This window comes from Euprymna scolopes, chromosome 6, assembly GCF_053919585.1.
Source record: "Euprymna scolopes isolate OS-2025 chromosome 6, ASM5391958v1, whole genome shotgun sequence".
NCBI classification, from domain to species: Eukaryota; Metazoa; Mollusca; class Cephalopoda; order Sepiida; family Sepiolidae; genus Euprymna; species Euprymna scolopes.
This window is the reverse complement of record NC_136487.1, coordinates 118873416-118899256: the sequence shown is the minus strand read 5'-3', so window position 1 is coordinate 118899256 and position 25841 is coordinate 118873416. Positions and strand designations below refer to the sequence as shown.

Sequence of the window (25841 nt, the reverse complement as noted above, 5' to 3'; positions counted from 1 at the left end):
TCAACAGGCAATCTCTCGAAACTCTCTTCTTTTCTTCTCTTCTCTGTTCTTCTGACTAATTTCCGTGCGACAGTCGTATGTATAGTGAGGTGTGTGGATGGGGTGGAAGTTTCCCCAACCAATAAGATTTTGCCACGAAATCGAAAAGCTTCAGGTTTTTGCATGTGTACAATTCCCGAATCTGGGATCTGAATTCTACAGACATACTAATTCTCACGACCCGCTAAGGCTAGATATCAGTTCTGACATCCGACTTTGAGTTCACCAAGGCCAGACAATGTTATGGTTCAAGTTTCCTGCCATCAACTTTAGCTGCAAAATATATTTCTCTGGTTTCAAACAATATCTATTTTGACATGAAATAAAATATATATATTTATCTTCTCTGTTTTAAATCCTCATGGTATCTGGCGTCACCTGGGAACGATTAGCTATCTCAGCATAGTTCTAAAGCTCCCCAATGGGGGATTACGTCACACTTGGACATAACTACAAAAAGGAAACCTAAACAGAGAAACTGAATCCCTAATAACAGCTGCACAAGATAATGTGGTTAGAACCAACCACATTAAAGCAGACACAAGAAATAGCAAATGCAAACTCTGTGGACAAAGAGACGAAACAACACACTACATAATAAGCAAATGCAGCAAACTATACCAAAGAAATATAAGAATAGGCATAATCAAGTGGGAAAAGCAGTACACTGGAAATTATGTAAACAACTCCATCTTGAACACCCAGACAATGGTACAAACACAAACTGACAACAGTACTTGAAAATGAAAGTCACAAAATCCTATGGGACACAGACATACAAAAAGATAAACCCATCAAAGTAAGAAGATTGGATGTGATAATAGTTAATAGCCTTACAAGATTGTAGATTTCGTCATTCCATCAGACCACATGTATGCACTTATAACCTTTGAACCAGACAAGAAAGACAAGAACTTCCATTGTCTTCTCTGAGTTTTGCCTATAATTTAAATTTCATCAAAATAGGATATATTTGAAGTTCTAAGAAAGGGTTCTGCCCTCATAACAATCTTATGGAAAACACTTGGAAATTCAAAACCACATCTATTGTCTTCCCTAGAAAATACACTTTTAGATTTTAGGTAGATTTTTCAAGGTTTCTTTATATAGGGAACACACACACACACACACACACACACACACACACACATATATATATATATATATATATATATATATATATATATATATATATATATATATATATGTTTAAAGAAAAAATAGAAAAAAACGAATGAAATTATTAAAAAATCAACGTTTCGTCCTTGTCTCAGAGGACATCTTCAGGATAATTGAAATAAAAATGTGATAAATTATCCTGAAGATGTCCTCTGAGACAAGGACGAAACGTTGATTTTTTAATAATTTCATTCGGTTTTTTCTATTTTTTTCTTTAAACATAACGTCAACCACCGCTGGTACATTTTTTCATTCCTTATATATATATATATATATATATATATATATATATATATATATATATATATATATATATACACTAGCAACCAAAAATCTGGGACAGTTTAGTTTTTTTTCAGTTTCTCCAGAATATTCGGGGCGGGGGGTAAGACCTAAACTTACACACATTTAACATATCTTTTATGTTGATACACTGTATTAATTACACTTCATTATAAAGGATAGAAAAAAGTTATGAGCATTTCAAAGTTTTTTTTTTTTAAATTAAAGTGGCCAAAACCGTGGGAAAAAGAAAATAAATTTAAAAATAATAACATTGAAACATCAAAATACCAAAATTGGTGGACATACATTTAATATGTAGTGAACAAGCCTTTATTTTCTATAACTGCAGCGCACCTTCTACTGCGAGATTGAATGAGATGGCAACATTCATCACGTGGAACTTTCGCCCATTCTTCATTAAGTTTTAGCCACAAATATTCAGTATTGATAGAGTTTCTTGCACTCACACGGTTCTCCTAAGTAGACCATAGATTTTCAATGGGGTTTAGCTCTGGACTTTGAGGAGGCCAATCCAAAACATCAACATTTTGCTCGTTCAAAAACTCCATTACATGCTTAGCCTTGTGGCAGGGCGGCGTTATCCTGCATGAAAATATGTTTTTCACACTCAGAATTTCGAAGTATTAGAATGACATGATCTCTCAACAAGTTCTTGTATAGTGTTCCATTAACTCTGGTGTTTAGACAGATCAGATTAGTCATTCCTTCCTAAGAAATCATTCCAAACACCATTACACTACCCCCACCAAACTTAACTGTTTTCTTTGTGCATTTTTTATTAAATCTTTCGCCCCCAAACCTCTTTATAAATTTCTTCCCGTCAGATCCATATACACTAAACTTACTTTTATTTGAAAAAAATACATTTCGTCACTGATCATCTGTCCACAACACATGCTCTTGAGCAAAGCTTAATCTGAGTTTCTGGTTCCTCTTGCTTATCAAAGGTTTCTTAGCTGGTGATCTCGCAAATAGACCAATTTCATTCAGGCGTCTTAATACTGTTTTACGAGATGTTTTGATGTCATGATAGGCATGTAGTTCATGAGAAATGCTGGCAGCTGTTTGAAACCTATCGTTCAGTGCCATCTTCTTAATAAATCGATCTTGTGTAGGAGTAGTTATTCGAGCTCTGCCATTTTTCTTCGGTGGTAGAATTTTCCCAGTATTCTTAAAATCCTTTATATCTCTCCCAACGGTATTTTTCGACAGCTTCAAGTCATCAGCTATCTTCCATATTGAATGTCTTTTCCATGAATTTAATAATTGCTTTTTTGATGGAATCATCAATTTTAGGTGTTATAATGATGGTGGAACCGGCAGCAATGACTACAAAGTGACGTAATTGACTTATTCGTCATTTTCGTACTTAGAAAAGTGGAAAAACTGACTACACACTCCACAATAAATTATGTTCTTTGCTTTTTCCCACGGTTTTGGCCACTTTAATTTAAAAAAAAAAAAATGAAATGCTCATAACTTTTTTTCTATCCTTTATAATGAAGTGTAATTAATACAGTGTATCAACATAAGAGATATGTTAAATGTGTGTAAGTTTAGTTGTAATCCTCCCACACCCCCGAATGTTCTGGAGTAATTAAAAAAACTAAACTGTCCCAGATTTTTGGCCGCTAGTGTATTTATATATTTCTACAAACCTTGATTACACATATTTGGATTATTACAAACATTTTGGATTTTAATCTGAGTCTACGTGTCAACAGCATAATTCCGAATTCTTCTTATGGGAACATTGTTTCCTATTATCTTTTCGTATTGATAATACTTGACCTCTTCATATCTTTTTATTCTTCTATATATGATTTGGTTTTATATTCAGAATTACACTTATTTAAAAAAAAAAAAAATACAGAAAATACAAACAAATCTTTATGATGTACATACCCGTCACAAAACGAAGATGTTGTACTCCAAAAGTCACATAAATTGATCAACTAGTTTTTTTTTTGTTTCTTGTTTGTTAAAATAAGAAAATCAAATATGAGAAAGCAATGAAAGGGTTGGTAGCGGATATATTGTTTTAGAATGTGTTAAAATTCAAAGGGCGACAACTGTATTAGACTACCAAGATTTGCGGAATGTGCTATTTTATTATTATTTTAATATTAATTGTTAAAAATCGTATAATTTAATTTTCAACATTAAAAAAAATGCTTCATCAATTTGCGTGATTTTGGAATATGACAATTTTTGTTCTGTGACGCGTACGTACATCATAAAGATTTGCGTGTATTTTTGTGTTTTTAAATAAATGTTTTTACAGTTATTTTTCTTGTATAAGTTTCAATCCAATTTCCTAAGATTTTATGTTCATGCTTAACAGAAAAAATAAATAAAAACTAAAAGTTCTTCATGAAATATACAAATAAAATAAAATTAATCAATTGAATTAAAAATAATTAAAACTTAAAAAAAAAAAAGAAAGGTTTTCATTCTTTGATCCTAAACTGGTGCAGATTTCGTCGGGGAGGAAGGGAGGGGGTCCGTTTTCCAGCTACTAACTTAAAGGGAAGTAACACAGATTTTTCCCCCCTTATGCCAACTCATTCCTCGAGTTATATGTGTGTCTGTTCAGAGAGAGGAATGGGCTGGGCTGAGTAAAAAAAACAAAAAAAAAACAAAAGGAAGAGAGGAAAACGTAAAAGGGAAGAGAGGGGAAAAGAAATAGGTTGTTTTTTATAAATTTTGATTAAAAATGTTGCACTTTTGTCCCGGGCAATGCCAAGTAGCTCTACTAGTAAATTACAATGCAAAATCAAAATCAACATTTATTTTAACCTAGCAGGACTACCCAATATCGCCCAGAGTGTTATTTACATCAAATTCTATAGTTGATAAATACAGTTGATAAATATATGCTCAAGGCAAAGAGCAGCTTTAGGTTAAGAACTAGAAACACTTAAGAAATGAGGTGTGGGGGGGGGCAGTCATATGTTTAATTTATTGAAGCCTGAACTCCAAGATGGACGGTTGGATTTTGGATACCGCCAAGAGCAGTTGGTAGCTCGAAGATTCCCAAGGGAGATCAGGAAGATAGCAGTTCAAGTCGGGCAAGGACAGATCAGACTGAGAAGTAAATCACTGGAGACAGACACGATCACACAGATCAACAGACAGCGTCGGAGTTGCTATTTTTGGGCGACACAGCATATTACATACACACTCAGAGCATAACTGATAGAATTAAGGTATTTGTCTTGCATTATTTATCGTGGTGTGATCATATGCTCAAAGTATCACACCTATGACATAAATGAGAAGAAGAAATCTGGAAGCAAGGCATAATTGTAAACCTAAATGAGAATAATTTTCAATCGTCTTGTCATTCAATCAGTATTCACTTTTGAAAACCTTATATATTCCTGCAATTTTATAATTTTCTGTAAATTATCTATAAGAAATTACATACAGACCTCTTTATTTATTAATAGGTTGGCGGTGGCTGGACAATAGCACCTATTTTCCATCTAACTGGTGGCGACCGGGAGATCCATATGTAACTGACACAACTGCCTATTTCTATTATTACCAAAATAAGTGGACTTTTGATGGACATTCTATTACAGCAAAGCTTTATTATATCTGTGAAAAAAATTGTAAGTATGAAGAAAGATAATGTTATAATGATATATGTAACTAAATTTATGTATCGATTCAAAATGGCGAGGATATTAAATTTGAGGGTTAAAAATTTCAAAGCTTAAACTTTGAAAGTGCAAAATTTGAAAGTGCAAAATTTGAAAGTGTAAAATTTGAAAGTGTATAAAATTCGAAGGTGTAAAATTTGAAAAATTGTATAGTTTAAAACCAGTAACAATGTTTTATTCTGGGAGATTACAATGATATTTGGTTTCTCTTCTGAACCACAGACTTAAGCAAGACAAACATCTCTTCCAACCAAACATAAACAATCCTTCAGCTGAGGGTCTAGAAGCCCATCTGTCTCTCAGACCAACTAAGCTCCTCGACTCATTTTAAGAGATAGATAGATAGATAGATAGATAGATAGATAGATAGATAGATAGATAGATATTGCTGTTATCTGGGGTAGACCATTTAACAAAAGCACTTGAGAATGATGAGCTGTTTTATCACTGGACATAAAACCTTACTCACGACGATGTCTAATAATTGGAATGGACTTGGGCTGTAAGATTTCAAGTGGTCTTCTTTCTTTTTTTTTACACAGTGGTCACCACTTATCAAGGCCTGGAAGCCACTCAGGGATAAGGGTTATTGCAAGTACGTACATTACGTTAGTGTGGAGATTTGATGAAGTGTTTACTTAAGGGGGCGGTTCATTAGGAATTTATTAACGTTGGATTTGAACACATCCAAGTTGTAGTCAGGTGGGAAGCAGGCAGACGGAACAGCATATCACATCGTATCCAGGAAGATCTTATTATTTCAAAGAGTTCAGTTAATTTCTTGGTTCATCGAATCACTTTCTAATTATTTCTTGCATTACAGGCCGATGCACTTTGCTAAACATGAAACATTATAAATGTTTACAATTTCAAGTCGATATTTTGAAAGTCAATGTTCAAATTTCGTTGGGGAAAGCTGAGGGCTGATGAAAAATACCACAAGTGTGATTGTGAAATGTATGTCGATTTGCAATGATACACATTTTCTTCTACTGAAAAAAAAACTTGACAAGCAAATCAAGGCAAAAATATCTTCCACTGAAGGTTTTTTTTATCAAGAAAGTTTTTTATACTATTGGGAAAGTTTTTTTTTTATTATTAAGAAGTTGTTTTTCTTATTATTCAGAAGGTTTTTTTTTTATATTATTAATAAGCTTTGTTATTATTAAGAAGGTTTTTTATGAAGAAGTTTTTTATTATTAAGAAGGATTTTTATTATGAAGTAGTTTTTTATAAACAAGATTTTTTTATTATTAAGAAGGCTTTCTTTTATTATTAAGAAGGTTTTTAGTGAGAAGGTTTTTTATTAAGAAGTTTTTTTTTATTATTAAGAAAGTTTTTTTTATTATTGAGAAGGTTTTTTTATTAGGAAGAAGGTTTTTTATTATTAAGAAGGTTTTTATTAACAAGTTTTTTTATTATTAAGAAGGGTTTTTAATTATTAAGAAGTTTTTTTATTATTATTAAGAAAGTTTTTTATTATTGAGAAGGTTTTTTTTATTAAGAAGGTTTCTCTTTTATGATTAAGAAGGGTTTTTTTTATTATTAAGAGGATTTTTTATTATGAAGAAGGTTTTTTTATTATTAAGAAGGTTTTCTTATGTTTTTTTATTAAGAATTTTTTTATTATTAAGAAGTTTTTTATTATTAAGAAGTTTTTTATTAACGAGGATTCTTTATTATTAAGAAGGCTTTTTATTATTAAGAAGTTGGTTTTATTCTTAAGAAGATTTTTGTTCATTATTAAGAAGGTTTTCATTAAGAAGGTTTTTATTAAGAAGTTTTTTTTATTATTAAGAATGTTTTTTTATTATTGAGAAGGTTTTTCTTATTAATAAGGTTTCTTTTTAATGATTAAGAAGGTTTTTTATTATTAAGAGGATTTTTTATTATTAAGAAGTTTTTTAATATTAAGACGTTTTTTATTAACAAGGTCTTTTTATTATTAACAAGGCTTTCATCATTAGGTTTTCTTTTATTATTAAGAAGGGTTTTTATTAAGAAGTTTATTTTCATTATTCAGAAGGTTTTTTACTGTTAAGATTTTTTATTTAGAAGGTTTTTTATTATTAAGAAGGTATTTTATTTATAAAGAAGGGTTTTTTTTATTATTAAGAAGTTTTTTTTGTAATAAGGACGGTTTTTATTATTAATGAAGGTTTTTTTATAATTATAGAAGGTTTTTTATTAGAAGTTTTTTATTATTAAGAAGGTTTTTTTATTATTAAGAAGGTTTCTTATTATGAAGTTTTTTTATTATTAAAAGTTTCCTTTATTATTAAGAAGGTTTTAATTAAAAAGTTTTTTATTATTATTAAGGAGGTGTTTTTATTATTAAGAAGACTTCTTTTATTATCAAAATAATGTGTTTTTTTTATTAAGAAGGTTTGTTATTAAGAAGGTTTTTATTAAGAAGTTTTTTTATTATTAAAATGTTTTGTTTATTATTAAGGATGATTTTTTTTATTATTAAGGATTTTTTATTATTAAGAGGATTTTTATCAGAATTTATTATTATTATTAAGAAGGTATTTTTATTATAAAGCAGGTATTTTTGTTATACAGAAAGTTTTTATTATTAAGAAGGGGTTTTATTAAGAAGGTTTTTTATCATTAAGAAGGTATTTTTATTATTAAAAAGCTTTTTATTATTAAGACGTTTTTTTATTATAAAGAGGGTTTTTATTATTAAGAACTTTTTATTTTTAAGAACTTTTTATTATTAATAAGAATGTTTGTTTTTATTATTTAGAAGGGTTTTTATTATTGAGAATGTTTTTTAATATTATGATGTTTTTTTTATTATTACGAAGGTTTTTTATTATTAAAAGGTTTTTTATTATTGAGAATATTTTTTATTATTAAGAAGGGTTATATTATTAAGAAGTTTTTTATTAACAAAGTTTTTGCTTATTATTAAAAAGGTTTTTTATTATTTAGAAGGTTTTCTTAGGGCTTTTTATTAAGAATTTTCCTTTAGTATTAAGAAGACTTTTTATTATTAGGAAGGTTTTTTATTATTAAGAAGTTTTTTATTAACAAGGTTTTATTATTATTATTATTATTATTATTATTATTATTATTATTATTATTATTATTATTATTATTATTATTATTATTAAGAAGGCTTTTTATTATTAAGAAGTTGTTTTTATTATTAAGAAGGTTTGGTTTATTATTAAGAAGGTTTTTATTAAGAAGGTTTTTTATTAAGAAGGTTTTTTATTATTAACAAGGTTTTTTTTATTATTGAGAAGGTTTTTATTATTAAGAAGATTTCTTTTTTTATGATTAAGAAGGCTTTTTATTATTAAGACGTTTTTTATTAACCAGGTCCTTTTATTATTAACAAGGCTTTTTATTATTTAGAAGGTTTTCTTTTATTATTAAGAAGGTTTTTTTATTAAGAAGTTTATTTTTATTATTCAGAATGTTTTTTACTATTAAGATTTTTTTATTTAGAAGGTTTTTTATTATTAATATGGTATTTTTATTATAAAGAATGTTTTTTATTATTAAGAAGGTTTTTTTTTTATTATTATTATAAGGATGGTTCTTTATTATTAAGATTTTTTTTATTATTAAGAAGGTTTTTATTAAGAGGGTTTTTTTATTATTTAGAATGTTTTTTATTATTAAGAAGGATTTTGCTATTATTGGGAATGTTTTTATTATTGTTAAGAAAGTTTTTATAATTAAGAGGTTTTTTATTAAAAAATATTTTTATTGTTATTAACAATGTATTTTTTATTATTAAGAAGATGTATTGTTATTGTTAAGAATGTTCTTCTTATCAATAAGAAGGCTTTTTATTATTAAGGAAGTGTTTTTATTATTAAGAAGGTTATTTTTATTATAAAGAAGGTTATTTTTATTATTAAGAATGTATTTTTATTATTAAGAAGGTTTTTTATTGTTAAGGTTTTTATTATGAAGAACGGTTTTTATTATTAAGATAGTTTTTTTATTATTAGGAAGGTTTTATTAAGTTTTTTTTTATTATTAAGAAGGTTTTCTTTTATTATTAAGAAGGCTTTTTTATTACAAAGTTTTATTATTAAGATGTTTTTTTATTATTAAAACGTTCGTTTTATTATCAAACGATTTTTTTATTATAAAGAAGGTTTTTTATTATAAAGAATGTATTTTATTATTATGTAAGGTTTTTTTTTATTATTAAGTTGGTTGTTATTATTACGAGGGTTTTTATTAACAAGTTTTTTTTATTATAAAGAAGGGTATTTATTAATCAGAAGGTTTTTTATTATTACGAACGTTTTTCCTTATTATTAAGAAGTTTTTTTATTAGTAGGAAGGGTTTTTTTTATTATTAAGAAGGTTTTCATTTATTATTAAGAAGGTTCTTTATTAAGAAGTTTCTTTTCATAAAAAGGTTTTAAGTTTTGTGGAGGTTTTTTATTAAGAATTTTTTATTACTAAGAAAGTTTTTTAATTATTAAAAGTTTCTTATATTATTAAGAATGTTTTTGTTATTATTAAGAAGGCTTATCATTATTAAGAAGGTTTTTTATTAAGACGCTTTCTTTTTTATTAAGAAGGTTTTTATGATTAAGAATGTTTTTATTATTAAGATGGATTTTGTTATTATTAACAAGGTTTTTATAATTATTAAGAAGGTTTTTTATAATTAAGAAGATTTTTTTTATTAAAAAGGTATTTTTATTATTAAGGAAGATTTTTTTTATTATAAAGAAGGTTTTTCTTATTAATTATAAGGTTTTTATTATTAAGAATGTTTTTAATAATATAAGGGTTTTTGTTATTATTAAGAAAGTTTATTATTATTAAGAATGTTTTTATTAAAATGGCTTTTGTTATTATTAAAAAGGTTTTTATTAAGAAGATTTTTATTATTAATTTTTTAAATAAGAAAGTTTTATTATTAAGAATGTTTTTATTAAGAATTTTTTTTATTAAGCAGCTTCTGTTATTAAAAAGATTTTTTATAATTAAGAAGAGTTTTTGATTCTTAAGTTTTTTATTATTAAGAAGGGTTTTCGATTTTTAAGAAGGTTTTGTTATTATTAAGAAGGTTTTGTAATTATTAAGAAAGGTTTTTTCTTAAGAACTGTTTTTATTATTAAGAAAGTTTTTTATTACCAAGAAGGTTTTTGTTGTTAAGAATGTTTTTCATTAAAATTGTTTTTTTTACTATTAAGAAGGTTTTTATTAAGAATATTTTTATTATTAATTTTTTAATTAAGGTGTTTTATTATTAAGAAAGGATTTTTTATTAAGATGTTTTTTATTATGAAGTATGTTTTTATAAAAAATTGTTTTTTATTAAGCAGTTTTTTATTAAAAAGGTTTTTTTATTATTAAGAATGTTTTTTTTTATTATTATGAAGAAGGTTCATCATTATTAAGAATGTTTTTTATTGAGACGGTTTCTTTTTTATTAAGTAGTTTTTTATGATTAAGGTTTTTTTTATTAATTAGAATGTTTTTACTATTAAGAAGGATTTTGTAATTATTAAGAAGGTTTTTTTTATAATTAAGAAGATTTATTTTATTAAAAAGGTATCTTTTCAGTAAGATGTTTTTTTCTTATTAATAATAAGGCTTTTTATTATTAAGAAAGTTTTTTATTATCAAGAATGTTTTTATTAAAATGGATTTTGTTATTATTAAGATGGTTTTTTATTAAGAAGGTTTTTTATTATTAATTTTTATTAAGAAGGTTTTTCATTATTAAAAAGGCTTTTTTATTAATAAGTTATTTATTATGAAGAATGTTTTCATTAAGAAGTTTTCTTTTTTATTAAGAAGCTTATTTATTAAGAAGGTTTTTATTCTTAAGTTTTTTATTATTAAGAAGGTTATGTAATTATTAAGAAAGGTTTTTTTCTTAAGACGTGTTTTTATTATTCAGAAGGTTTTTTATTATTAAGAAAAGTTTTTATTATTAAGTTCGTTTTTTTCCTGATTATTAAGGAGGTTGTTTTTATTATAAAGGAGTTCTTTTTATTAAGAAGATTTTCTTTTTATAAAGGAGGTTTTTTTATTAAGTAGGTTTCCTTATTATTGAAAAGTTGTTTATTATTAAGAAGTTGTTTTTATTATTAAGAAGGGTTTTTATTACTAAGTAGATTTTTTTTATTATTAAGAAGATTTTTTTTATTGCTAATAATGTTTTTTTATCATTAAGAAGGGTTTTAATTAAGAAAGGTTCTTAATTAAGAAAGGTTCTTTTATTAAGGCTGTTTCTTTTTTATTAAGAAGGTTTTTATGATTAAGAAGGTTGTTTATTATTTAGAATGTTTTTTTTTATTATTAAGAAGGATTTTGTTATTATTGAGAAGGTTTTTATTATTATTATTGAGAAGGTTTGTTTTCATTAAAAAATTATTATTATTATTATTAACAAGGTATTTTTTATTAAGAAGGTTTATTTTTATTATTAAGAAGGTTCTTCTTATTAATAATAAGGGATTTTTATTATTTAGAATGTGTTTTATTATTAGGAAGGATTTTGTTATTATTGAGAAGGTTTTTATTATTATTAGAAGGTTTATTTTATTGAGAAGGTTTTTTTTATCCAAAAGTTTGTATTATTATTGACAAAGTATTTTTTCTTATTAAGAAGGTTTATTTTTATTATTAAGAAGGTTCTTCTTATTAATAATGAAGGAATTTTTATTATTTAGAATGTGTTTTATTATTAAGAAGGATTTTGTTATTATTGAGAAGGTTTTTATTATTATTAGAAGGTTTATTTTATTGAGAAGGTTTTTTTTTTATCCAAAAGTTTGTATTATTATTAACAAAGTATTTTTTATTATTAAAAAGGTTTATTTTTATTATTAAGAAGGTTCTTCTTATTAATAATGAAGGAATTTTTATTATTGAGAAAGTTTTTATTATTAAGAAAGATTTTTTTTATTATTTAGAAGGTCCCTTTTATTATTAAGAAGATTTTTATTATTCATGTTTTTTATATTATTAAGAAAGTATTTTCAAAAGACTGATTACATAGGATGAAACCTGGGTACATCACTATGATCCAGAGACCAAAGCCCAATCAATGCAGTGGAAGCTCTTGGACTCACCACTTCCAAAGAAGCCCTCCACTGGCAAGGTCATGCTCACAGTCTTCTGAGACCAGGACAGAATAGTGATGACAGATTTCCTGACAGATTTCCTGACAGCCTATTATTCTTCACTTTTGAGGAAATTAAGGGAAGCTATCAAAATCAAGAGGCAGGGCAAGATCAGCAAAAGATATCCTCCTCCTGCAGGACAACGCTCCGGTCCACAACTCGCATGTCACCAGATCAGATGCACGTGCGTATGGTTATGAAATCCTTCCCCATCCTCCTTACTCTCCTAACCTTGCACCCTCTGACTTTCACCTCTTCCCAGCCATGAAGTTGTTTTTGAAAGGAAAGCATTTCCCAGATGATGCAGCCTTGATTTCTGAAGTCACGAGTTGGAGGACCAACCTGGAGTGTTCTACGAAAACGGTCTCCAGAGCTGCCTCAAACGATGGGAGAAATGCATAACTCTGAGTGGTTCCTATGTAGAGCAAGACTAATAACTGTGCCAAGTTTCGTTGCTCTACTGCTTTGGGACGTAGGTCAGAAGCATTACTTATTGCATGCCCCTCGTATATATATATATATATACACACACACAAATGAACAGGTCAAGCAGAGGTCAAATAGGCCTTTGTCCGATAAGTGCATGCTCATTGGCTGATAGGAAGGGCGCGGTGGATACTAGAAAGCTGATTGGCTAACTAAAATTTCAATAGAAGATGCGTATATAAAAACGACAGACAACCACAAAATTCGTGCATAAGCCTGAAGAATCCTAGAGTGGATGGAACGCGGAATATTCAGTGTAGCTTAATCGCCATATATATTTTATAACTTACTAACTAGCTCTACCTACGTATTGAGCACTTTTGAAGTAAATACTTAAAGTTTACACATAAATTTATACTTTCGTATATCAATTTTATACGAGTAAATTAAGTAGTTATATATATATATATATATATATATATATATATATATATATATATATATATATATATAAGAACAAGTAGTTAATAAAACATGTTAAAAAACACTTTGAAAAAGAGTTAAAAACATATTTAATTTAAAAAAAGGAAGCACAAAGTAAGTGGATAGTCCTTAATCTGCAGAGGTTCGAAGAAATACCTTCCTTCTCATCAGAGGGTAGGATTTAGCAAAATGCGGGATCGGATTTTGCTTGCAAAAGTATTAACTCTTCAATATTTATAATATACTTTTGTTTTGCTATCTTGGATTATTTTGGTAAACTTAACTGCAATTCTTATTTTCATTTTATATATATATATATATATATATATATATATATATATATATATATATATATATATATGTGTGTGTGTGTGTGTGTGTGTGTGTGTGTGTGTGTGTGTGTGTGTGTGTGTGTGTGTGTAATCACATATGACATAATATTTTATTTCATATTCTTATTTTAAGATTGATTTTTAAAGCTGAGCCACGAATCGTCAATATTTTGTTTTATTTCTTTTCTTTATCAGCGGTACGAAGAGAGAGAGAGAGAGAGAGAGAGAGAGAGAGAGAGAGAGAGGTGGAGAAAGATTTGTTTATTTTCTTTTACCTATCGTCTGAGTGAAAAAACGAAATGGAGAGAAGGAAAAGTGGAGACTCAATAAAGAAAGAGGAAACGACAAGACGAACAGTCGTTTAGAAGAGAAATAAAAGATACATGAGTTTGCATGCATGTGTACAGACTTACGCTTGAGCGAGGAGAAAGAGGGAAAACCGACAGAGAGAGAGAGAGACAGAGAGACAGAGAGAGAGAGAGAGAGAGAGAGAGAGAGAGAGAGAAATGGGGATACTATAGAAATTATGCATGCGAAAATTTATAGGTGATGATGATGATGATGATGATGAAGAAGAAAAATGGTTACTACTTGAAGCCAGTTAGAGACGAAGGTCGGTTTAGCAAGCGGCGGCTGTTATATACGGTATGCTGAAGAAGACTACAAAATCCCGTTGAACCTTTGAACGATATGAAATGGAGAATCCGAAATAAAGAGAAATCAAGAAGGAAAAAAAAGGTGCAGAAATAAATGAGAAATATTTCTCGGCCAGTGAAATAATGCAGAAGGACCAACGTCAACGATGAATCTCGCTATAACCTGATGTGGCAGACGATATGCAGGAGAAACCAAACACCGAATTCCAGCTGTGGCACCCGAGAAGAATACAAAAGCAGAAAAGAACGAACACAAAATGTGCTCAAGTTTTCAAGTAACCTCTTCTATAACAAGCTGTTTTCATTGAATTTTACCCTCTGTTATGCAAGATTTCCATTAAAAAAATGAAAAAGAAAACAACAAAAAAAAACTCACATTTAAAGAGAAAGTTATTTTTCTCTTTTCTATTTTGTTGGCAAGTAACTTTTCATTAATTTTGGGTGCTGGATTTGACGATTTTTGCTCATTGAATTTGGTTTCCTGCCCAATAACTTGATTTATCTTTTCTTGCAGATAGAATGTCCCGTCCCCTATGTTCAGTGAAATTTTACCACGAATCCCGAGAATTTTATTTATTTTTTAATCAATTTATTGCGTTATGATTTTTTTTGTTTTGTTTTCCTGCCGTCCGTAACAGATTTGAAGGCATAACTATATATATATATATATATATATATATATATATATATATATATATATATATATATATATAGGGTTAAACGATAAAATTGTCATCCTAAAAAAGACGACATGATTCCATTTCCGTTTGATGAAAACCAGTTTTCTTTTTTGTTGCAGATTATCTACTAGTTGTGTACAAATCCCAAGAGCGATAGAAGCATTCTATCATGTCTGAAAGTGACACAATGTTCAACAAGCAAGATCAGGCTCTCTATCGATCCAAGTTATAACAACAGGACCATTGCCAGCACCCTCAAAATGCATCACTGGTTTTCCACGATTAACAGAGACATGGTTAGGGTGATTAAAACAAAGTTTAGCTGCTACGGTTATGGTCTTTGGTGTGGTTTCAAGTGACGGCCACATCATACCACCTTACGTCTTCAAAGTCAGCTTGAAAGTCAACATCGAAGTGTACCTGGATTTGCTTAAGGGTGTGGTGATCCTCTGGTCCAATTAGGTGGCCGTTGTCCGACCCTGGGTGTGGCAGCAGGACACAGTGCCAGCCCACAAGTCAAAAGAGACCTAGGCTTGGTTTAGAAGGAGTGTTATGACTTTGGACCCTTCTCTCACTGGGCCCTCTCCTCCCCCGACTTGAACCCACTGAACTACTTTGTTTTATCATACGTTGAGAACATCAACAACGCCAAAGCCAGTCTGATTGCTGCCATTCCCTGAGTGTTATCCGAGCTTCTGCCGGCACTTGTGGAAAAGGCATGCTCTCAGTTACGAACCCGTATTGAGGTGGTGATTGAGCCTGAAGGCGGCTACATTGAATAGATGTCAACTCTACTACATAATCAAGTTGCCTGAATTGATTTTTCAAAATAAACCTTTTAAAATAAAGCTGTAGCCTTGCTTTATGTATATATATATATATATATATATATATATATATATATATATATATATATATATAGTTATTACTTTAACCTTTCAGATAGATATAGAATTTTTCTTTAACATTATCGTTTTTTCTACATACTTTCTTAATACTTTATAACTTAATAATCCTTTATCTTAATGCTTTATTTCTTCTTTGCTTGGCCGGTTTTTTTATCTGCAATTTCCGTTTTAGTCTTTAAATATTCCTATCTATCTAATATATCAATCTACCCACACATTCATATCTACCCACACATTCATATCTACCCACACATTCATATCCTGTATGTATATTTACTTATATTTTATTATATGCATTTACTTACATACTTACTTGCTTTATCCGGAATTTGCAGATACCGGCCATTCTTTCCCCTTAAAATTTTTTTTTATTTTTTTATTTTATATTTTATTTTTTATTTTTTATTTATTTTTTATTATTTAGTTATATATATATATATATATATATATATATATATATATATATATATATATATATATATATGTATATATATATATATATATAGCTCTGAACTAATTGTGGTTTGGCCTTTATTGAGTCTCCACTTTTCCTTCTCTTCATTTATGTATTTATTTATTTATTCCATTTAGTGTCTTACTCTTGCTGACATTTTCTAAAGTAATAACCTGTACATTTCAGTTGACCTATTTTTTTTTTTTTTTTTTTGCCCTATATTTTTCGCGCCTTTTAACATCATTTTGTCTGGGTCATTTTGACGTTTGCTTTTCTATTTTATATTTAATTTTATCACCATTTAATTTTTTCTCTTCTTCTTCACTGATTTTTTTTCTCTTCTTCTTCACTGATCTTTCTTAATTACATTTTCTCTCAGCAGCCGTGTCAAACGCATATCTTATTTTTCTTTTATTAATATTATTGGAATTTTTTCCCCTTTTCCTTGTACATATTTGTGAATTATTCCATGGATTTCGGCCTTTTGGATTATTTTGGACCATCTTCCAATTACGTGATTTCCTTGGATTTTACTTGTGCGAATGGAAATTCAATTAACTTTCTTGGATTTATATTTTTGAATTTTATTTATCTTTCACCAGACTATCCATTCACGTGTAATCACCTTTTTCTTCGCCATATTCCCTCTGCTTCACTTTTTGTTATCAAGTAAGATCTTTGACTTACTTGCAGTTTCATCAAATACTTTTATATGTAAAATCCGATCCCGCATTTTGCTATTCCTTCCGTCTGCTGAGAAGGAAAGTATTTCTTCGAAACTTTGCAAATTAAGGACTATCCACTTATCAAGTGTTTCCTTTTCAGATCAAATATGTTTTTAACTCTTTTGCAAAGTGTTTTTTAACATGTTTTATTAATTAGTTGCTCTTATATATATATATATATATATATATATATATATATATCACCTGCCTGAAACACACTAAGGATATCACTATAGATTATTAGCTGTTAATCTATCAACATAATAAATGACTGACCATGAAATCTACCATCTGGTATGAGCATTATTCTTGCAAAATCTCAAGTTGGTTGTAATCAAAACTTCATATTGATGGGACATTACTTTTCAAAACAGCAGTTCGAGTTTTCAGTATGAACCATCATTTGAAGGAGCAATAACTTTTCCAAATGAAGAAATCAAATTTTGAGCGATCAAACCACTTCTTGTGTAGTCAAAGCGGGGGAGGGCAGAGCGGTAGCTCTAGATATATCTAAGGCTTTTGACAGGGTATGGCATGAGGGTCTCCTCAGTAAAATCAGATCATATGGTATCACTGGTAGAATACTTAACATAATTAAATCCTTCTTAGATAAGAGAAAAATCCAGGTTGTCCTCGACGGTCGTACATCTAAACAATATGATATAAATGCGGAGGTGCCCCAGGGTTCTATCCTTGAACCTCTATTGTTCCTGATATTCATAAATGACCTCCCCGACAACATTGCCTCTGAGATGGGTATATATGCTGATGACACTACACTCTATGGCAGGCACGACAGGAAGACCAATGAACACATTTCTAAAGAAATGGCAGAAACACTAGAGGAAGACCTCCAATCTGTAGTGGAATGGGGACAAAAGTGGTTGGTTGCGTTCAATGCTGCCAAGACTAAACTAGTTTCATTCAATAATTACAAGAAACCCTCTCTACCACCCATAGCAATGGCCAACGACTCTTTATCTGAGAGTACATCTTTCAAACTCCTTGGCCTAACGTTCACAGGAAACATGAGTTGGAACAATTACATTGAAGGCATTGCCAGGGCCGCTGCAAGAAAGGTGGGCTCTCTCTACCGTGCTAGAAAACTACTAACACCCGAAAGTATCCTGTACCTCTATAAGGCCACCATTCGCCCATGTATGGAGTATTGCTGCCACATCTGGGCTGGTGCATCTGCTACTAGTCTCTCGCTCCTTGACAAGGTTCAAAAGAGAGTCGCAAACCTGATAGGCCCTGAACTGGCATCTAAGCTTCAGCCTCTGTCCCATCGACGAAATGTTGCATCCCTCTGCCTTTTCTACAAGTATTTTAGTGGTGAATGCTCTGACGAACTGCAATCACTTGTGCCCCCACGACGTGAGCACCCTCGACAAACCCGACAGGCTCCTAAATCCCACCCCCACACTGTAGAGATCCCTAGATGTAAAAGATCTTTTTACTCCAATAGTTTCTTCCCCAGAACCGCTAGACTCTGGAATTCCATTCCAGGTCCCTGCTTCCCCAACAGTACTGACGTGCAGAAGTTCAAATGTAACGTGAACCGACACCTTGCTGCCCAAATCCCTACATAGTACCCCAGTAGTTGTTGCCCCTGATAGTAGCCCCCTACACCAAAGTGGCAATTTGCCTTGTTTGGGGTGAAAATGTAATAAAAAAATTAAAAAAAAAAAAAAAAAGTCTCTCTTCCTTTAACTAAATATTTCTCTCATTGCAGGCCTGTCGTCCGTCTTATGCAACATTGCGCATGTTTACAATTCCAAATTGAGTAAAATACGTTTATTAAAATAACTTAGCTGTAATTCTGTAATAAAGTGGTTCTTCTGAATTGTCTTAATGGAAATTATGATTGTTTTTTTCTACACAGGTTGGAGAAAGATGAGAGATGAAGAAAAATACAAAATGTTCGGTATCGAATTTATGCCGAATTGCAATGGTCTCAGCTGCAACAAAGTCTGTCAACAATATCCTGGCTGTTCCAGTTTCGCAATTTTATCAAACACCTGTGTAAACATGAAAGATAGCTCTAATGCTGGAGAAGATTGTTGTATAAACGTTCCGCTAAGTGCTGACATGTATACGGTAGCTTGTAATTAATAAAACATTTGATTTACTTGATTTTAACTCATGAATATTAATTAATACTATTTATTACCGATCTCTTAAAACAAGTATAATTACAGAATTATCTCGCTTGCACTGTAGAAATTAGATGTTTGAAAATTTAATGATTTGCTTAAATTTTTATGCTTTTTATCTTCCTTGAAATTAAACTCTCCATAGTGAACATTTTTAAACTCCAGCCCTGGAAATAAAATCTGGCATCTTTCAGCTCTACAAGGAATAATAACCAAGAATCTTGAAACCACTGATACCATTGCAATTATTATTTATTATTATTAAGATTATTTGTATATGTTATGATAATATTGACGTGTATGTGTTGGACCTGTACTTAACAAAACACCAAAATGTGAGTGAATAAAATATTAAATTGAAAATTTGATCAACCTTTTTCATTTAGATTTTAAGACGAGTTTTGTAACAAATAAAATAGTGTACTCAACAGTAACTTAATTTAAAAAGTTTAATATAAATCATCTTGTGTTTGCTTAGCCTATAAGGTAGAAACGAAGAAAAGACATGCATAATTTTGCCGGTCGGTCATTGGTGAACGTATGCCATTAATTTGCATATGTACACAATTCTAAAGTATGGGGGTTGAGTTTTTTTGTTTTTTTTTGTTGGACAGCAACAGTCTAAACTGAGAACGAACGGTGGAAGATAATATTGAATACACGAGTTTTTGCAACTTGAGGAAAGAATGAAAAGAGGACTTTCATGCATTGTATCGACAAGAGGATGTTTTAACACTGTCACGTACCTCCTCCTCTTTTTATTTTATAAGCTATTTCGGCGTTTTTATTTTATTTTATTTTATTTTCAAGTGACTTTGATAAGCAGTGACTTTAAAAAAAAAAATGGACAAATTCGGCATTCGTTTAATACCGGAATTTGATAGATCTACTGCTGGGCCATCTATTGTTGAACGGATGGAGAAAGCTGAGTGTATTTGCAAATTGTGCAAAATAAAGGAGCCAACAACACTCATTCCATTGAGGTTAACCAGAGGGGCCTATGCAGTGTACCAGCAACTCGGGGATGAACCTGACTGGGAAGAAATTAAGCAGAGTTTATATAAAGCATTTGGTATAGATCTTTTTGTTACATGGCAACAGTTCACTACTCGCCAACTACATCCTAATGAAACAGTGGACGTTTACTTAGCTGATTTACCGAAATTATCAACACCGTTTGGTGATGTCAACAACAAAATGTTAAACTGTGCCTTTTCGGTGGGCTTATCTGAGGATATCAGAAGACTTTTGCGAGCATTATCACATATTGACAGATTAAAAACGGACGAGTTATTAGCGCGAATGCGCACCATCCTTAAGGAACCAGAACCAATTATAGCAGCAGCCGGCACTAGTCATGCAGCATTTAGTTTAAACCAAACAATGAACGTAGCCTGATGTCAGCGTCAAAATTAATTATGTGCAATGTTCAGCACTTGCAGACATGGGATGTTCCAAGTCTATAGTCAGCGCAAATCGCTGTCATACATGGAGGAAGCAACAAGTGGAAGTCATGACCGTTAATGGCTTATCCCAAGCATGTTGTGGTATAGGGACTGTCACAATCTGCACTAAGAAAGGTGACATTGCTTAAGTTGACATCCTGGTGATGCAGGGAAAGTCCCTTGGATACGATTTATTACTTGGAATTGATGCAATAGGAGCTCTAGAAGGCGTCATAATTACAACAGCCGGAGGTATAATGCTTGGTAGAGGGAATGAAATTTGTGCAGATATTTCTATTTCAGATGTGAATTGATAACGGTTGGTTTATGCCATATCCACAAGAACGTTTAGGATCACCCAAAGGATTAATTTTGCTCATCGCTATTGAGCAACCAACTAAACACACAATTCGACCTGTGATCGATTGTCAAAAATTGAATCAGCATGTTGATGCCTTTACTGGGAATGCTAATGTGTGCGCTGCTAAACTACGAGGGTGGTGTCAGAAAGGAGTAATGTAGCACTGCTGGATTTGAAGAGAGCCTACCTACAGATACGGGTCCTTGAATCACTGTGGCCATTTCAGACAGTGATAATCAAGGGAAAACGATATTGTCTGACATGCTTAGGTTTTGGCCTAAACGTAGCACCCTTATTCATGACATTAATATCATTAAAACTGTTTTGATGCGAGATGAGACCACAGTGAAAGCTACTTCAGCTTACATTGATGACATCTATGTTAATGAAGACATAATGTCTGCAGATGCGGTTCAAACGAAACTGGAACCTTTCAGTTAAATAAGCAAGGACTCTAAGTGCTTAAAGGATGGGGTGCTCGTATTGGGCCTTGAGGTCTGAGAGGCATGTAATACTTTATATTGGAAGCGAGGGAGCCCAATTCCGGAGTTACCTAGTGTGTTAATGCAGCACATCATGTTTTCTATTAGCGGCAAATTAGTAGGACATTTACCCATCTGTGGATGGCTCTGAGTGGCAACAGGAAACTAAAAAGACTAGCAACTGTGGTTACAAAAGGATGGGACGACATAGTCGATGACGATTCTCTCCAGCAAATAATGGTGGAAATGTTGACTAAAGTATGTAGAAACGACCCTGCTGGGGAGAGTGGCATGCATCCGGACATGAGTTCTTTGGCTTTCGGTGTAGTGTGGAACGATTGTCATAGAAGAGGCTTTGTCCAAAATATGACGCCCAGTATATCAGTTTGGCGAAACTTGATGCCATGCCAAAAGGCCTTAATCTTGCATTGCAGTAGCAGGCCCAGGTTGTACACCTCCATACTGACTCATTGTGTGTTTACCACTGGTTCGCTGACACCTTAACTGGAAAGGCACGAGTTAGAACTAAAGCTACAAGTAGAAGTGTTGATACGAAGGAGACTAGTGATAATAAAGTGTCTAGTTGACAAATACAGTATGCAGATTGACATTACCTTAGTTTCAGTAGAGCAGAATTTGGCTCATAAGCTGACTCAAGTGCCAAAGAGATGGATTGATATGATGAGGTAGGGATCTAATCCTCTGCAACTGACATGTGCAGGCTTAATAGATCAATTAACACCGGATCAGATCCATGAAATACATCAGAAGCGTGGACATCCTGAAATTCGTTGAACCACATATTTTGTCCAAAGAGTGTTTCCTGCAACTATGAAGGCATCGATCGAGGCAGCAATATACTCATGCGAAGAGTGTCAGTGAATTGATCCAGCACCATCTCGATGGCAAAAAGGGAAGCTTGAGGTGGAGGAAAACTGGTGTCGGATAGGTATGGCTACAACTCATTATGGCAAACATTTCTTGACCATTTCTTAAACTATAATGATGCATGCCTAAAACATTTCAGACACATCTTAAAAAAGATGGCTTTATTATAAAATGATCATGTAGTTCAAGTGTTGAAGGTGAGGAGGCCAAAACGGGCAAAAGTGATTGTGGAAGTGATTAGCCTATGTAAAAAAAAAAGAAAAAGAAAAAACATTACAAAACGAAAAGCCAAAAAATGCAAAAGGAAAAGCAAGAAATGAGTGTGTGTGTGTGTGTGTGTACGCGCGCGCGTTGATTAGGCTATGCTTTCTCAACTGTCTCTTCCTATCTCCTTTTCCTCCTTTCATTATCCGCCCATCCCTGTCTCCATGGTAAGTTGGTTACAATTTTATTCTTTATTTTTCTATTCAGACTTTCTGTTACATTAAGACTTAAATATTAAGCATTTAGTAAGTCATTCAAAGTTTTTAATTGTTTAATCTTGCCTCTTTTTAATTCCCATATCGTATATGTGTGCGTAGTAGCCTTGCATATCTCCCTCCCTTCTCCTTGCATGCATCCCTTACGCTAGCACTCACCTAGGCGGTAAGTACAACTATTTTTTTTTATTGCTTTTATTAACATTTTTTTTATTATGTATTAATTTCCGTGTTATTACTTTAATATTTATCTTTCTTTAGTGATTGTGGAGTGTAATTTGAGCATAATTTGAGCGTGTTTCTTTTAATTCAAAAAAAAATACTCATTCGATGAAAATTAATCCATCGTTTTAATGTGTTTTATTTTGTCAATTCCTTTTTTTTCTTTGATTTTCATTCGGCAATTATTAATTAACAAAAATAAAATCAAACATCTTATTACAAATTTTGCCAATCTGACTTGGGGTTCTTGAAAGGGTTGAGGGACTATACGTTTTCTTGTAAGAAACAAATAATTTAATAAATAATAATAATTCATTGAAACTGAAATATATTTCAAATTAAATATTGATGTATCTAATGTTGCCGAATAAATTGTCTTTAAAAATACATTTTAATCTGAAAAAAAAGAAAAGAAATTAATATTATCAAAAAAAAAAAGGAAATCCGCAAATATCAGAGAGCAAATTAATACAGTGGATTAAATTACCTTGTCACCGCTTGGAAGACCAAAACACCCACTTTCTTTCGTTTCTCTCTCTCTCTCACTCTCTCTCTCTCTCTCTCTTTATAGATAAAAAAGAAGACAAAACGCCCCCTCTCTTTGTCTCTTTTGTTATCTATATATTTCTCTCTCTAACAAAGAAAAAAGACAAAACTACTCGATACAATTTGACGGACATTTTGGGAGCTCATCACTTCAATTAAAACTTGAAAATTAACTCATCACTTGTTTTCATTTTTTTTTTTAATTATTGATTACGTGTTTTGAAATGGTCTGTTTTTAATTATTGTTTTTTTGATCCTTAAATTCATGATTTCAGCATTTGATTGTATTTTTGCTGAAAAAATTAAAAGCACATCGTAACCAACTAACAATATTTTTATATGACAACTAGGTTAATTACGGCCGTGCTCAGAGCATCCTTACACCCCGTGTTACAGGGAAAGGCTGTCCCTTCCCATGTAAATAAGAAGAATATTCGATAAGTGAAAATGAGATTAGGATAAGCCTAGAATCGAACCCTGAAGGCAAAGTTAAGAAATGGAATGTTAGAAATTAAGTCTATTGTTAATTTTTTTAGAAATCTGAATATTAAAAATGTCAACTAAAAGAATGAACAATGCGAATTAAATTATATTGTTTAAAATAGTTTAGATAGAATTGAGGATTCTTTTGTTGTCAAAAGTGTGTTGGACAAACATATGTAAAGCCACGTGAAATTGGTCACGTTTGAAAACCATACTTCTGACGTCATAGACAAAGGACATTTCTCCATATTATGGGTTCGGATTTAAGTCAGTGAGAAAGAGAGAAAATCAGTCAGCAAGAGAGCCAGAAAGTTAGTCAGTTAGTCCCTCGAAAGCAAAGGGAGAACATTTAGACTATGTAGATCCAAATTCGAATTCCTGGCGTCAATCGACCGGTCTATCAGATGGATAAAGAAGTCATCATTATGTTGTAACTGTTGTCTTGTATCATCCTTCGTCACGAACGAAAGGTAATGTGTTTATCATCTAATAATGAACATTGTGTAAACCCTTCCGAGATTGTTATCTGCATATTTCTCTTTCTAACAAAGAAAAAAGACAAAACTAATTGATAAGACAGCAAATCAAGAAAAAGAAAACAATATTAATAGATGAGGAAAAGAGGACCAAACTCTCACTTTCTTTTTCTTTCTTCGTTCTGTTTTAATAAGAAGAATAGAGGATTATTTTTATGTCTACATTAAAAATGAAAGTAATCTTTACTTTCGTTTTTATTATCATCAGATATTATTGAGATTAAGCCTCTCACTTTTTGCTCATAAACTTAAATTTTTATATAGGACTGCCCTTTCCTTTCATTTGTATTATTATTAATTATTAAGATTAAGCCAGTCCTAGCTTGCTCATGAATTTAAATTTTCATGCATGATTATTTTTTTTATTTTTTTTTTATTATTATCAGTTATTACTAAGATTCGGCCTCTTTACCTCTGATCATGCAAATTAAATTTATATATGTAATTGTTGAAATTGGTTGTTTTGGTTGTTTTGGGGGTTGGGGACGGTTACGGCATATCAACCCTTTTCGGGTAATTTAAAAAAGTTATTTTGGATATAGTATTGATGTTGCATCCAGTAATTTTGTACAAGGTTTTTATTCTTCAAGCTCTTTGTATCTTCAATCGCTAGTTTGTAGCGTTTGGTTTGGTTTGGTTGTTTTATAGTGGATTTTATCGTTTTTGTTCCCTTCCCTGCAAAACATGAATGAGTTTTGCAATGAGAGAGTATTAATGTTTGGTACATTTTAAGTAAGAAAACCAGTCAGGAAGTGGAGGAGATAGAAAGAGAAAGGGGAAATGGGAAGAAGGAAAGGGGGGGCAGGTGGGTTGTTGTTTTTGGTTTTGGTTTCATAATTAAGTTTTGCAAAATAAAGTAGAAAACAAAAACCATCAATGTTAGGTGCATTTCGTCACAGGAAGCCAATATCTTCAGACAGCCTAATCTGGTAGCACCAGTAATTGTTGAAACGAACCGGACACATATAATAACTTCATTTTTATTATATAGATGATAAATATTACATATTACTTTTAGTGTTTGTAAAGTGTTCAATATATGAGTAGAAGTTAGTAGTAAAATAAATATACTTATGGCAAGCGAGCTACACAAAAACTTCTAGCAATGAAATAGTGTCTATTAGTGTAGGTGAGTGAAGGAAGGATATTTTAACGATAGTCTTCTAAAGACAGCGGGAGAGAGAGACAGAAATTGAGAGAGAGGGAGAGAATAGAACAAAAAGGATTAAGTATAGTATCAGAACAGATTCTACACTTAAACGTTAA

General features: G+C 30.7%; 1 protein-coding gene across 1 annotated transcript in view; it reads left to right on the top strand.

Moving 5' to 3' along the window:
• LOC145278327 (C-type lectin domain family 5 member A-like) overlaps window positions 1-19496 on the top strand; it is a 32243-nt gene extending 12747 nt beyond the window's left edge. The window contains exons 3-4 of the mRNA XM_080130619.1: window positions 4977-5141; window positions 18863-19496. Of these exons, the coding sequence (XP_079986745.1) occupies window positions 4977-5141; window positions 18863-19092 (395 nt within the window). The 3' untranslated portion in view covers window positions 19093-19496. The remainder of the gene's footprint in view (window positions 1-4976; window positions 5142-18862) is intronic.
• The last annotated feature ends 6345 nt before the right edge of the window (window positions 19497-25841 follow it).